General features: G+C 41.3%; 1 protein-coding gene across 2 annotated transcripts; it reads left to right on the top strand.

The window, feature by feature from the left end:
* Positions 1-319: 319 nt before the first annotated feature.
* On the top strand, positions 320-12,918 carry LOC121920980. 2 transcript variants are annotated; one of them, XM_042448350.1, is made up of 6 exons: positions 320-545; positions 3,536-3,667; positions 4,722-5,012; positions 7,727-7,849; positions 10,765-10,798; positions 12,817-12,918. In XM_042448350.1, the coding sequence occupies exons 2-6, from the start codon at positions 3,544-3,546 to the stop codon at positions 12,869-12,871; spliced, it is 627 nt and encodes a 208-aa protein (XP_042304284.1). In that variant the 5' UTR covers positions 320-545; positions 3,536-3,543; the 3' UTR covers positions 12,872-12,918. The 2 variants fall into 2 exon arrangements, with proteins under 2 accessions (XP_042304284.1, XP_042304286.1); XM_042448352.1 differs by lacking the exon at positions 7,727-7,849.
* The last annotated feature ends 310 nt before the right edge of the window (positions 12,919-13,228 follow it).

Below are 13,228 nucleotides of genomic sequence, written 5' to 3'. Positions count from 1 at the left end.
AATGGTCTGAAAAATGAAATTGTTTTGTTTTACAGTAGATGGTTGATGAGGTTCCAGGTGTCTATGAATGGGTATCCACAGCCAAAAGGGGGGCAGGATGTTGAGAGTGGTGGAATATTGTCAAGCTTGCTGAGTACTGTATTTCACCACCTCTGTGAGATTTGTGGGCTCTTTCATATGCTCATCTGTTGAGTAATGTGGTTTTGTTTTTTTCCTGTGATGTGATGTGCCTGTCATGGTCTATTTTTATGCACTTATATGACAAAGCTCAGATCCATCCCTCTTGAGTTAGCGGGCTGGTTGGACTGTATCTCAGATCAGTAGGAGGTTTTTTCTCAGAGAGGCCAGCTAATGTTGTGTGTGGATTTCAGAACAGTTGCCGAGTAGAATCTTGAGAGTGAGGAAAAGATTTATGGACATTCATCTGAGTTGCTGATTTAAGTAACAGAGATATTGAATTATTCCATCAGTGTATTGCATCCTGAGCAGGGTCTGGAGTAGAGCAGCTCTCCACCAAATCTCTTGACAAGGAAGACAAAAAGCAGGTGGGTGGAACATTATTTCACTGGATTCTTACTTCCGTCCGTTCTACTTCTTCATTTCTCGGAGAACATTTTTAATACCCTGTAATGCAACAAAACAATCTTCCTAGCTAGAAAGAAGAAACTAAAGAAGATTGTAATCTGGAAGGTATTTTTCCCCTTACAGTTAATTACCATTTTTTAAAGCTTATCTTTTTAGGTGGTGAGACTTGTAATCTACGAGATCTGGTGGGAACTGGTATGAGGAAGGAAAGTTTATATGTTCTTGTGGATGTTGCAAACTGGTAGCCATTTCCTGTCATTCATTTTGATATCACTACATTCCTGGTGTCTCCACATTATTTTCAGGAGAGAGGTGCATTCAGTGAGGGAGATTTAGGCAGCTGCATAATCAGTTAAAATAAATGGTCCTTAAAAGTGGTTAACTTTGATTGAATTGAATTTCATCAAGTTCCCAAAGAAAGACTGTAATGGAAAGTCACATAGAATAAGTTTATAAACTGTTGGAAGTTGAGAAGGAAGGATGAATGAGGAGTAGCTGTTTGAAGGTATATTACTTTGAAGGTTAATTTTGTAATTAATGATACTAATTAAGATATGATATTTGATGTATGATATATGAAATGTGATATGAAAGTTTTGTTTTAAACAATAAACTTTTATAAAAATTTTAAAAAAGAATTTAATCTTCACAATATTTCATTTTATTCCATCGTTCTGACTCTGTTGTCAGAGTATCCTTTCATTTCAATAATTTGGTGGGATTGTTTTTACTACTGTAGAACCCTTTTTAAATCACCCTTTCCTACAGAGATTTATCATTGATAGCAAGTGAACAGATCTGTTGGTTTTTAAAAAGCCTTTATAGAATTATGAATGTACTATTTTCTCCATGAAGTTGCAATATTACGGATGCAGGAAAACACTCCTGACAGATTGCCATCCAGCCTCTTTTTTAAAACCTCCAAAGAAGGAGATTTCACCACCATCTAAGGCAGCCTATTCCACTGTCAAAGCTCTTCCTAATGTTTAGGTGGAATCTCTTTTCCTGTAGTTTGAATTTCCCCATCCTACACCAAATTATGCTTCTGAAATTATTAAAACAAGGGGGAACCAGGCATGTGCTTCTGGCCTGGAAAAGAACAGAGTCAGATCTGGTCCTGAGCTTAGAAATCTGAGCAGTTTGCATGAGTCTTCAGGTTCTAAGCTGCCACAATTCTGCCTGCCTTTCTCTATAGCAGCTAGCTAGTGAGTCCTAACTGATTGTTAACTTCAGTGGCTTATACTGTATATCAGCTCTTTAAAAACAGTGTACTACTGTATTTCCAAAATATAATATGACCAGAGCTTTTTGCACTTCAAAATTCCCCAGTCAGTACAGCCATAAATCAACTTTCCCAGCCTCTGGAGACATACCCTTCCAACTGTCCTGATTTGGCAAGGACAGTCCTGATTGATTCTCTGTTAATGTTGTAAAAGTCTGGCAAATTTGTTCAGAAAGACCACAAGGGAATAAAGTAGTTAGTGGTGCTATCTTTTTAGTGGATAGTAGTGTAGGAAGTCCAAGTTCAAATCTCTGTACACAGTCATGCAATCAACTGAAGGACTTCAGGCTCAAAGATAGTAAGAACTCCAAGATTTTCTAGTTCTCTCTCTCTCTCTCTCTCTCTCTCTCTCTCTCTTTTGCATTTCAGCCTTTTTGCAGTTCAGCATTTTATGGATATAGTTCAGTTAACAAAGCAGACATGTTCTAGGGCATGACTTCTTTAACAGAAAAATTGGTACTGGAGGCAGAAAAAAATAGGAAGAATGGGAATAGGTTTTTAATTACATGATTAAAAAAAAAAGAGCAGGTCAACATGTTTCAGAAACTAACAATAAGCATATATGAAAGGGAATAGTCATGTTAGGTAAATCTTGTATCAGTAAATAAAAAACATTTTGAACCTAGAGACCCCTTGAAACCTTCTTCCAAATTGCAATGATGGATGCTATTTTTTCTTTCTTTCACCAGTCTCTATTTTTCTTATGATTTCCATTTTGGTGACCAGACTTATAGATCTATGCCAATGGTTCTCAAACAATGGGGTGGACTGCCCAGGGAGGGGAGTTGCTCAAAGTTGCCCCCGTACAAGTCTTGGAAGCCCTGATACCTCCTCCTTTTCTCATTTTTTAATGTGTAAAATTTACACATGTTGAGTTAAAAATTGAATTTATTTAAATAAATGTGTTCTATTTTGAACATTATTTCCTTATAAAATGTTACAATATGAATAGGCATGAATGTTCAAATGAAAATACGCACACTAAACAAACAAAATATTTTCATTCATGTACTACATCAAGGAGAGGTGACATCCACATGTAGATGTAAAGGGGGTCACAAGAGTAAAAAAGTTCAAGAACTTTTTAAAATCATACTGGATGTTGCTAGTCAGGCAGACTTGTCAGCTTTCCCCCTTTTTCTTTGCTTGTTTAGTAAAGGATGTTTAGTAAAGGATTTTGGAGGCAGCTGCTGTTTGTCTTGCTTGTTGTAGGCAGACATGCACAGCTACAGTAGGCTCAATTAGAGTACACCCCATAGTTGGACTGCAGCTCCCAGCATGCTTCTCCATTGGTTATGCTGCCTAAGGCTGTTGGGAATTGCAGTCCAGCAACCTCTAGACTAGAAGATCATACTTTGCCCATACCCGAGCCACTCCAACCATGCATAGATAGAGTAGGATCAGTTAGAATAAAATCCATTATTTCCAACTCTAGTTTTTTACCTTGTTTACTGCAGACATGCTGTGGCACCGAAAGTCTGTGTTTCTCCATCACTTCTCCATGCTGTGCTGGTAAAACAAAACTTCCAGCTAAATGGAGAATGAGGAGGAAAAGGGCAGTTGGGGTTGTATGAACACTTTGTAAAAAGAGGCTTCTTTGTCAGAGGCTTTGTTAATTGAAGCATGGCTGTATTTACAAGATTCTCTTTCATGGACCAATTGTTCCAGGTTCTCTGATGGATTCTGTGCTACAGGAGAGCCTGGCCACGCTGCTCAGCAGGAGAAGTGTTTGCATCTTTTGTGTCATCTGGCTAGCTACCCAACTGGCATTCTTAAATGCCTGCGAATATCAGCCAGCAAGTGAGTATGAAATTACATTTATGCATCAAATCAAATCAAATCAAATGGTTCCAGTACAACTGTAGTTCTTTCCCCATCAAGGGAGAGATGTGTGTATTTTACCATGTGCATGGCTGTTGGGTTTACAGATGTACTCCTGGCTGTGAATACACAAAAGAGGACATTCAAATTAGGTTAGAGGGTCATCAGAGAAAGCTAGGAGGTGTGGCTTTGGCTCTGTTGCATCCAAAACCTGTCTGTTCCTCTAAAATCCTATAAGACTGATATCTTGATTCACTATCCTGAATACAACAAAGTTACTTCCCTCTATTGGAAAGTAACTTCCCAAAGACCATCCAGAGAAAAAAAAAGAAAAGCTCTGCCACTATCACCAGCATAACTGGCAGGGTATTCAAAGTGTCATATGATCCACCACTTTTGACCTCTTTTTAATTATCCACCTTCTGCACTGAAGTTTATTGATAATCTTCCTCCGCTTTCCAGGATGCTGTCCACAGTAACCCTTTTACTCTACTCAGGGGTAGGAGGCATGTGGTCCCCTAAATAGTGTTGGACTAGAGTTCTCAGCAGCCTTGACCACTCGGTGGTGAGAAATGCTGGAAGCTGCAGGTCCAACAACATTTGAAGGACCACATGTTTCTACTCCTGTTTTACACAGGGCCATTAAATTCTTACAAATAAGAATAGTCCACAGGAATTATCAATGGTAGCAAGCTATCAAGCTTCCTGTGCAAATTATGCATACCTTCTGTTGCAGAGGTGGGAATTTCTTGACCCACTAGAGATTTTGGATTGTTGCTCCCATCATCTCTTGCCATTGCTCATGTTTTCTGAAAATTCTGAGATATGAAAACAATAGCAACAGTTCCCTTTCTCTGTTCTGTTGTCTAAGCAGCTTTGCTTGCCAGCTACGGTTGCATGAAACAAACCCTTCTGTTGTTTTTTGTGGGGTTTGGTGGGGCTCATAGCCTGAAAAACTCACAAAAAACTATGGATGTCTTCCTTGAAAGCCTTGGACTTCACATAACCCTTCTGTTGTTTCTATCCCTGGCAGGTAATGAGAGATGCACTAACTACACAAAGGATGTGCCAGAAGGAGGCTCCTTAGAAGTGCCTCTTGGCACCCTTAAACACATCAGTGATTTCTGCATTTGGAATATATCATCCTCACGTTGGGACAGTGCATGCCAATTTGTTAGTGGAAACTGCCAGCCTCTCCTTACAAACTTCAACAAGAGCATCTCTGTCCTAGGGAAAACCTTTGTTATGCAGAATGTGGGCAGCGGCCGCTACAGAATTCTGGACCTGTCTAGAAATTGCTTGGAAATAAATGTCTTCATGTCAGGTAAGCTTCTACATGCGGAGAGGTCGGTGTTTTGTCCCAAGAGCAATACTATGGACTTTGGGTGTAGTAAGGCCTCTGGCTCTCAGGATCACAGCCAGAACAAAAGACTTGTCCACAAATTTCTAAAGTTTCAAAAGCTTTATTGGTTATAAACACTAATAACATGAAACTGATTTCTTCTTTCTCAATAGTCCTTCCTAAATACCTTGCTCTCTCTTTTTGGTGGATTCTATCTTTCTTCTTCTTTTGTGGACTTATCTTTTTGTCAAAGGAAAATACTCTCTCCAGGTCTGACTTGGCTGAAATCTTACTACACACTGAAACTAACTAGAGGGAGACAGCGTAAGACCCTGGGATTTCCCACAATCCTTGCCTTTCTTAAAGCTATAGATCTGTATTTCCCTCTTAAACTAATACATAGAAAACCTAATATAATCTTAACTAAATATATGTCTCAAGAGCATCAAAGATACTCTGGAGGCATGACAGTCAGGTTGTGCAGTTGTGATTGTTCCAATACAGCAAACTGGCGGACACCTTGTTATTGCACTCCAGCTCTCATCAGCTGCAATCAATATAGCCAACAGTCAAGGATGATGATGGATTGTAGTCCAAAGACATCTGGAAAGCCAGATGTTTCCCACCCATACTATAGAGCAATGGCGAGAAGATTGTAGGTTTGAAGGAACTACTTTGTTCCTTCACTAGAATCCCAAAGTCAACCAAATGGAGTCAAAGAGAAAGCAATGATCCAAAAGGACATACATACACAATAAATAAATCAGTTGTCCTGCCAGTTAGGGCCCATTAACAGTACTACTATAGCACTATTATTTCATTTATTCCATCATTATTCCAATATTCTACTATTATTCCATCCATGTTCTGTCCTATGGAATCTTGGGGTTTGTAGTTTATGGAGAGACTGCAGCTCTCTGGCGCAGATTTCTAAGTCCCTCAACCCAAACTGCAAATCCCAAGAATCCATAGAACTGGAACATGGCAGTTAAAGTGGACTAACAGCACTATAATTTCTGGATTGTGCATGGGGCTCTACCCTCAAAGGGCCCCCTACTGAATTCCTTTTATGTCTTTTTGTACTCTAACCCAGTAAGTGGCATGTAGTTCTGTGTCCTCACTCTTAGCTTGTTTCACTTGGAGTGTTCCCAGGCTAGCTTCTAGGGCTACCAGTCAAAAGATATTGTCCAGTATTCTATCTTTTCCTCTTTAATGGATGTGTGTAATGAAAAGACAAAGAAGCATTGGGAAAACACATGAGAGTAACAAGTAAAAGACAAACTCTGATACACTACATCAGCTTCTTAGCTCTGAATATATAACTGCAGTCTAATCTGCACTGCGGGAGTTTGGCACAATTTTAATGGCCATGGCTCGGTGCTGTGGAATCCTGGGATTTGTAATTTGTTGTTACATCAGAGCTCTCTGACCAAGAAGGCTAAATATCTCATAAGACTACAAATCATAGAATTCCATAGCATTAAGTCATGGCAGTTAAAGTGGTTTCAAACCTCACTCCCAGACCAACCTAAGAACCAGCAGTCAGGAGATTTTCAGACCAGCATTTAAGTGCTGGTAAAACACAGCTAAAATGCAGCTAAAATGTTTAGGAAGCATGCATGTGTGAAAGCCTGGTGTGCTTCCTAAACATCAGGAAATCATCAGTTCCCCTCCAGCATCCCTGAATCATTCAGGGAGAGGAAATTTTCAATTCAGAGGAAAGTTTCCATTTAAACATCATTCTCTTTCACCCTGATCAGAAGCTGAACAGATCCCCTTTACCCAATCCAGATGCTGGCTCTTAAGGTGGGCTGGGGTGACATTTACATCATTTTACAGTGGGGTGTTTATCACATGGGACGGATCCTGTGCAGAAACTGAATTTAAACTAGAAAAAAAAACCACAAAAGCAGATAGATTTTCAAATGACGTCAGGAGTTAACCTGAACAAAAAGTGGACAGAACCTGCAAAAGTGGGTAGATTTTCAGATGATGTTTGTGTGAAGGAGAAATACCACAACATAAACCTAAATGGAAAGTCGCCCAAACGCACTCCTTTTTACTTTTGGGAACTTAAACAAACACGTCTGAAAAACAACCCACTATTGGGGAGGGTCCAGACTTAAAAACCTGTTTTCGCATGGGAGTTAAGCAATTTGCCACCATGTGACAAACTCCTATTACTATGTATTTCTATGTACTGATTACAGAGAAGGTACAACTCGTTACCCCTAAATTACAAATCTGTATTTGCAAGTCACACACTCTCAGCCTTGGGGGAAGGAAATGGTAAATCTCCTCTGAACAAATCTTGCCAAGAAAACGCCTTAGGGTCACCATAAGTTGGAAACAATTTGATGGCACACAACAGTTATTCCATAAATGAATGCCAGCCAATGTCAACTGCCATGATGTCATTCCACAAATGAGATTGAATGGTTGCTTGATAAAAAAAAATCTCACATTGAAAGCACCCCAAACACCATATTTCACTGTGATTTAAACTTAAATTTAAATGTAAAAAACTCAAAAGGCACTGGGTAGTACACAGGGCAAGAAGGTGGGTTTAAGGAGGAGTGTGGAAGAGAGTGAAAGAATACCCCTAGTCATACTATTCAGGAAACATGTGATAGTGAGTGCTACTAAACTGGTACATTCCTCTCCATCATTTTGGATCTTTTCCTCCCTCTTTTCAGATGCCAAGCATAATATGGTACTTAATGTGGGCAGCCCTGTTTGGGTCATCATTCTTGTCATTGTCATCATCATCGTTGTTGTCGTCATAGCCATTGTGCTCTCCATCAGATATGACTGGATTAGTAAGTAACTTGGCTGCATGGGAGCATGTGTGTGTGTGTGTGTGTGTGTGTGTGTCCATGTGATTCTCTGGCAGACTTTAACTGAGAATCCTGTGGCACCATGGCAACTGTGATTTTTAATATCTTGTTGTAGAACTGTGTATGTGGACCAGGTGGTAATCCAGTCCACTCTGGCCTGGTACAGACTGCGAATTTGCGGCGGCCTGGGGCCAATTCGAGGGTTCCTGAGCACACAGCATCCACATGCTCTGGAACCCTAGCATGTATGGACGATGCCATTTTTAGGCTGCACCATACATATGGGGCGCACGTGCATGATGCAAGCATGGCACCACATCCGCATCTCTGGGCGCTGCACTTGCATCATGGCACTCTAATGGCACACTAACTTGTGTCATAGCGCACATGACGTACTGATGATGCACTGATGATGGTGTCCCACGCCCCAAAAAGAACTTGGTCTTTCAGGGTTATTTTTGGTCCAGAGGTTTGACTGCTACAGTGTACCTCCAGAGGAAAACTGAGTTTCTCCAGCCTGCCTCTTTGAGGCGATCTGGAGAGCCCGTATATGTTCTTAAGTGAAGGACTGAAGATACATTAGGGGCAGAAAAATTTCAATTTGTCCCAGAGCTTCAACTCCATCCACTCAGATCCACTATGTCTCCTGCTTGCCTCTGTTGCAGTTTCATCTAAGCTTTGTAGCATTAAGAATGACAGAAAAAGAAAGAAAAAAAGTGGGGGTATGTGTATGTAGGAGTGGAGGATGCAGCCATAAAAGAACCTGAGAAGCATTTCACAGAAAGGGATTGATGCAATAATAGAATAACTGAATTGGAAGGTGAGCTTAAAGCTCATTTAGAGGTTCAACAAACTGCCCCTAAGAGGTGGCTCAACTGCCCCTGGAAGCACTGGGTTGTAGACATGCCAACCATACACCACACCCCCAGCCCAGTGGCTTCTTTTTGCACCATGGAAAGGATGCACTAGCTGGCACCACCACACCAACATTTCTCCGCTTCTTCAGTGCCACGCGTATAGATGCTGCAACAAAAATGCAGCATGATACCACCCACCATGTGGTTGCTTGGGCGGCATCACACCAGTGTTGGGGATGGAGTTGGGGAGTGCGGCATGCGGTCACCATGCCTCCACTCTGTCCCAATGCTGCCATTTATTGCTGGTCTGTTCAGGCCCTAGTCCAGTAACACCAGTGGAGGAAACCCTGATAGGGATCTGTGTCCCCTTCCTGGTGGTGGCAGTAACAGTCCATCTCCACCAGTGACCATTGGTGTGAAGGGGGCTCCTTCCAGGTCTGGCACGTCTGCTGCCCTGGAGGGAAAGTGAGTTGGCTCCTCCAACAGCTCATCCAATTTGCCAGACCTGGAGAAGGTTGGCCAACAGCAGCAGCTCAGCCCATGGCATGCGCCCATGGGTGCCCTTGGGGGTGCGCTGCTATTCAAACCATTATGGCTTGAATATCAGCAAATTTCTGTTTTCATGGGGGGATTCGCAACAGATCCCCCGCAAAAATGGAAGGGCAATGGTATTTTATTTTATTTATTTAGAATATATCTTGCTCTTCAGCCACAAAGACTCTTAGTGGTTTACAAATTGTTAATTTGATAGTTTCCTTCCCACAGGCTGACACAAAAAGAGAAAGGAATGACAGTGGGGAAGAGAATTAATGGGCTTGACAGTCCACCTGGTTTAGCGCCAGATCGGGGCCATGGCAACTACACGCTGTAGCCCCAATCTCTCCTTTCTGCAGCACAAAAAGGAGCCGCAAAAAACAGCTCCTTTTTGCACCCTGGAAAGGGCGAGCTGGCCAGCCTCATGGATTTTTCTGCTCCTTTTTTTTAGCTGTATCATGTAGAGGCAGCGCCAAAGGAGTACTGTGATGCCATGCGCCATGTGGAGCAGTGCACAGGGTCACACCAGCCGGGATGAAGTTAGGGTGTAGTCATGTGGACACCACGCCTCAACCCGAAGCCAGCCTTAATGGCTGGCCTGTTGAGCCCTCAAGTCCAGCAGATGCTGCTGGTTCTTCTCTTCCTCTAAGATCAGAGTGGTGGCAGTTAATCATAGAATCATAGAGTTGGAAGAGACCACAAGGGCACCAGTCCAACCCCATTCTGCCATGCAGGAACTTTCAATCAAAGCATCCCCGACAGATGGCCATCCAGCCTCTGTTTAAGACTCCAAAGAAGGAGACTCCACAACCTCCGAGGAAGGAGTTTGTTCCACTGTCGAACAGCCCTTACTGTCAGGAAGTTTCCTCCTAATTTGAGGTGGGAATCTCTTTTCCTGGTAGCTTGCATCCATTGCTCTGGGTCTAGTCTCTGGAGCAGCAGATAACAAGTCAGCTCCCTCCTCAATAGACACCCTTCAAGTATTTAAACAGGACTATCGTATCACCTCTTAACATTCTTTTCTCCAGGCTAAATAGCATCAGCTCCCTAAGGAAGGGCCTTTCATAGGCCTCTAGAACTAGGCAAGGTGGAGCTGTGCCTCCCTCTTTTTTCTTCTCTTCTCCACTAGTGTGCATTGCTTTATGAGAAATAACTTCACTCCTTTTAACTATAACTGTAATTTTAAGGTACTTTTATAGTTCTGGGAGTATGGTCTCACAAATGGCAGAAGATCAGGTGGTTGATTTCCGCTTGTGCTATCTTGTAAATTTTGAGGCAACAAAATGGCTGTCAGAAGAATGCATTCTGTGCCATGTCTCAGTTGCTTGTATGTTCACTGTTTTAAATAATTACAAGTTACTGTTTCTAGATACTTTTAAGAAATGAAAATAAAATTATCTCTTCAAAGTTGTAATTCTAATAGTAATAACTAGGATTGGGGGGGGGCTTAGAATGAAAATTTATTATTTTAAAAGTTTGCAATGCTCTCTGATTTTGCCTCTGCAGACAGATGTAGGCAGAACACCTGCTGTATGTCAAAGTAAGTTAATATTACATTTTTAAAAAATGCTTCTATAGCATGGAAAGTGAGGGATTGCATGGTGTGGGTGGCAAAGTCTTCTGGATTCTCGCTATTTATGTAACGTGTAATTCCCCCTTCTAACTTGAATGCACATCAAAAATGAATCTGTTTCAGGATGACACAACTGCACCCTCTTTCAAGGCCATTGGTTAGGTTATTACACAAGTGTGACAAATTATGAAAACAAGAATTTCATAATAAGATTGCAAAGCCACTATTTTCCCATTCCTTGAGATTTCAGGGTCAAAACCTGAACCAAAGAGCAGACCTTGTGATGTCACAATGGGCAAACCTTGTGTAAGTATTACAAAATTAGCATATATACACAAACATGTGAAAGAGTGGAGAGTCAGAAATGACTTGGAAGAACACAAACAACATCAGTGATATACTGCTAAAGGGCACAATCCTATAATCAGACCTGGGAATCCATACAGTTTTCCAGATGTTGGTGATCTGCATCCCCAGCATTCATCAATTTTGGCTATGTGAGCTTGGAGATGCAGTCCAGCATCATGTTGGGTCCACGTGATTACCACCCCTGCTAATATTTTATGCAAGTAACTCATTTCAGAGTAATTTCTTAAGAATTGTCACCTGAAATTGGCTTAGAAACTGTGTTGTAAACTAGTACAGTCAGTCCCTGTATCCATGATCCTTTCCACGGATTCCATGTCCATGCTTGAAAATTCAAAAATATAGAATTCCAAAAAGCAAACCTGATTTTTATTTATTATAAGGGACATGAGTGTACTATGCCAGTATTAAACAGGACATGAGCACCCACAGATTGGGTATCCTGGGCGGCCCTGGAGCCAACCCCAGCAGATACCAAAGATCCACTGTATTGTATCTATTTATGTTACATTCAGTTACTGATTAAGAATAATCCTGAAGAGAAATGTCTGAATTCCAACTGTGTAAGAGCAAACCTTGTTCATAATTTCACTACAGATGTGAAATGACAAACAAAAGAATTTAGGCATAAGCTCTCCTGAAACAATATCTTGATGACCAGAGACCCAGAGGACCAGCTGTTGCTTTTATAAAATTTAATATATCTTAATACTAGCCTTCATGAAATAGTTTTTATAACTCTTTATATAGCTCTGAGGAAAACTTACTCCCATTTAAAAGAACAAATATATTTCCTGCATAAACCAGAGCATTCATCAAACAACGACAGCCATTTTTGTGTGCAAATTCATTAACTTAATTCCCCCTAGTGGAACCCACCACTTCATGATTTAAACACCTATTAGGGGTTATCACTTCCCAAAGGATCCCATTTAGACACAGTATGGTTAGAATATGAGTGAGATCAGATTTCTAGTCCCTAGTGAAATTCAGAGAGTAACTGTTGGCCATTCATTCACACTCCATGTGGCTTACATTACATGGTTGTTGTGAGGATAAAGCATATAGGAGAGCCATGTATGCGCCACAACTCATTAGAGGAATTATAAAGGTAAAAGATAAAGGTAGTCCTTTGACATGTTTAGTTGTAACTGACTGTAGGGAGTGATGCTCATCTCCATTGCTAAGCCAAAGAGCCAGCATTGTCCGAGGATTATTCCGGTAGTCATGTGGCCAGCATGACTGCACCAAATGCTGTTACTTCTCACCGATCTGGTACCTATTTATTTACTTGCAATTGCATGCTTTGAACTGCTAGGTTATCAGAAGCTGGATTAGTGACAGGAGCTCATCCCATCCTGCGACACTTGGGCCTTGAACTGCCAACCTTCCAATCTTCAGATTGTCAGAATTGGCGACTTAACCACTAACCACCCCTTATGATAGGATTTTAAAAATGAATTTTTAAACTACTCATCTCTGTAAATACTCTTAAAAGTTCACAAATACAAGCACCTTCATACTGAGTCACTGAGTCGGCATTGGTGGGAAGCAGTGCAATAATGGAATCCAGGCTTTAAGGTTACTTCACACAAAATTTCAACTTTCTTCTCCTCCAGCACCACTGAGAATGACATTGATCTTACTACCCAGGGAAGCGCAGCAGTTTCCTGAGATGTCAGCCGCATCCTGAGACCTGGCATCCCAGAATGACAGGTGTTGTGATTGTGTGGTTTATGTGTAATGTCTGTCTAGTATAATTTTGCACTGAACATGACTTACTGTAATGGGTTAAATTGAAGCTGAATCTCAAGAAGATTAAGGCTTTGTGAATAGTGGGTATGGAGTCAGGAGTTGGGTAAGCTTCCTTCCCTGAATGAAGTTCACCTCTTGAAGGAACAGATAAATGGCTTGGGATTACTCTTAGATCCATCTGTCATTGGACACCTAGATGGACTAGCCTGTAGAGCTTTGGGTCAGTTTGAACTGACACCAGGTATGGCTTTTCCTGGGCAGAGATAATCTAGCCGC

The sequence above is a fragment of the Sceloporus undulatus genome, chromosome 2 (assembly GCF_019175285.1).
Source record: "Sceloporus undulatus isolate JIND9_A2432 ecotype Alabama chromosome 2, SceUnd_v1.1, whole genome shotgun sequence".
Lineage (NCBI taxonomy): Eukaryota > Metazoa > Chordata > Lepidosauria > Squamata > Phrynosomatidae > Sceloporus > Sceloporus undulatus.
Note: the sequence above shows the minus strand (reverse complement) of the source record. Positions and strands in the feature narration are given on the sequence as shown.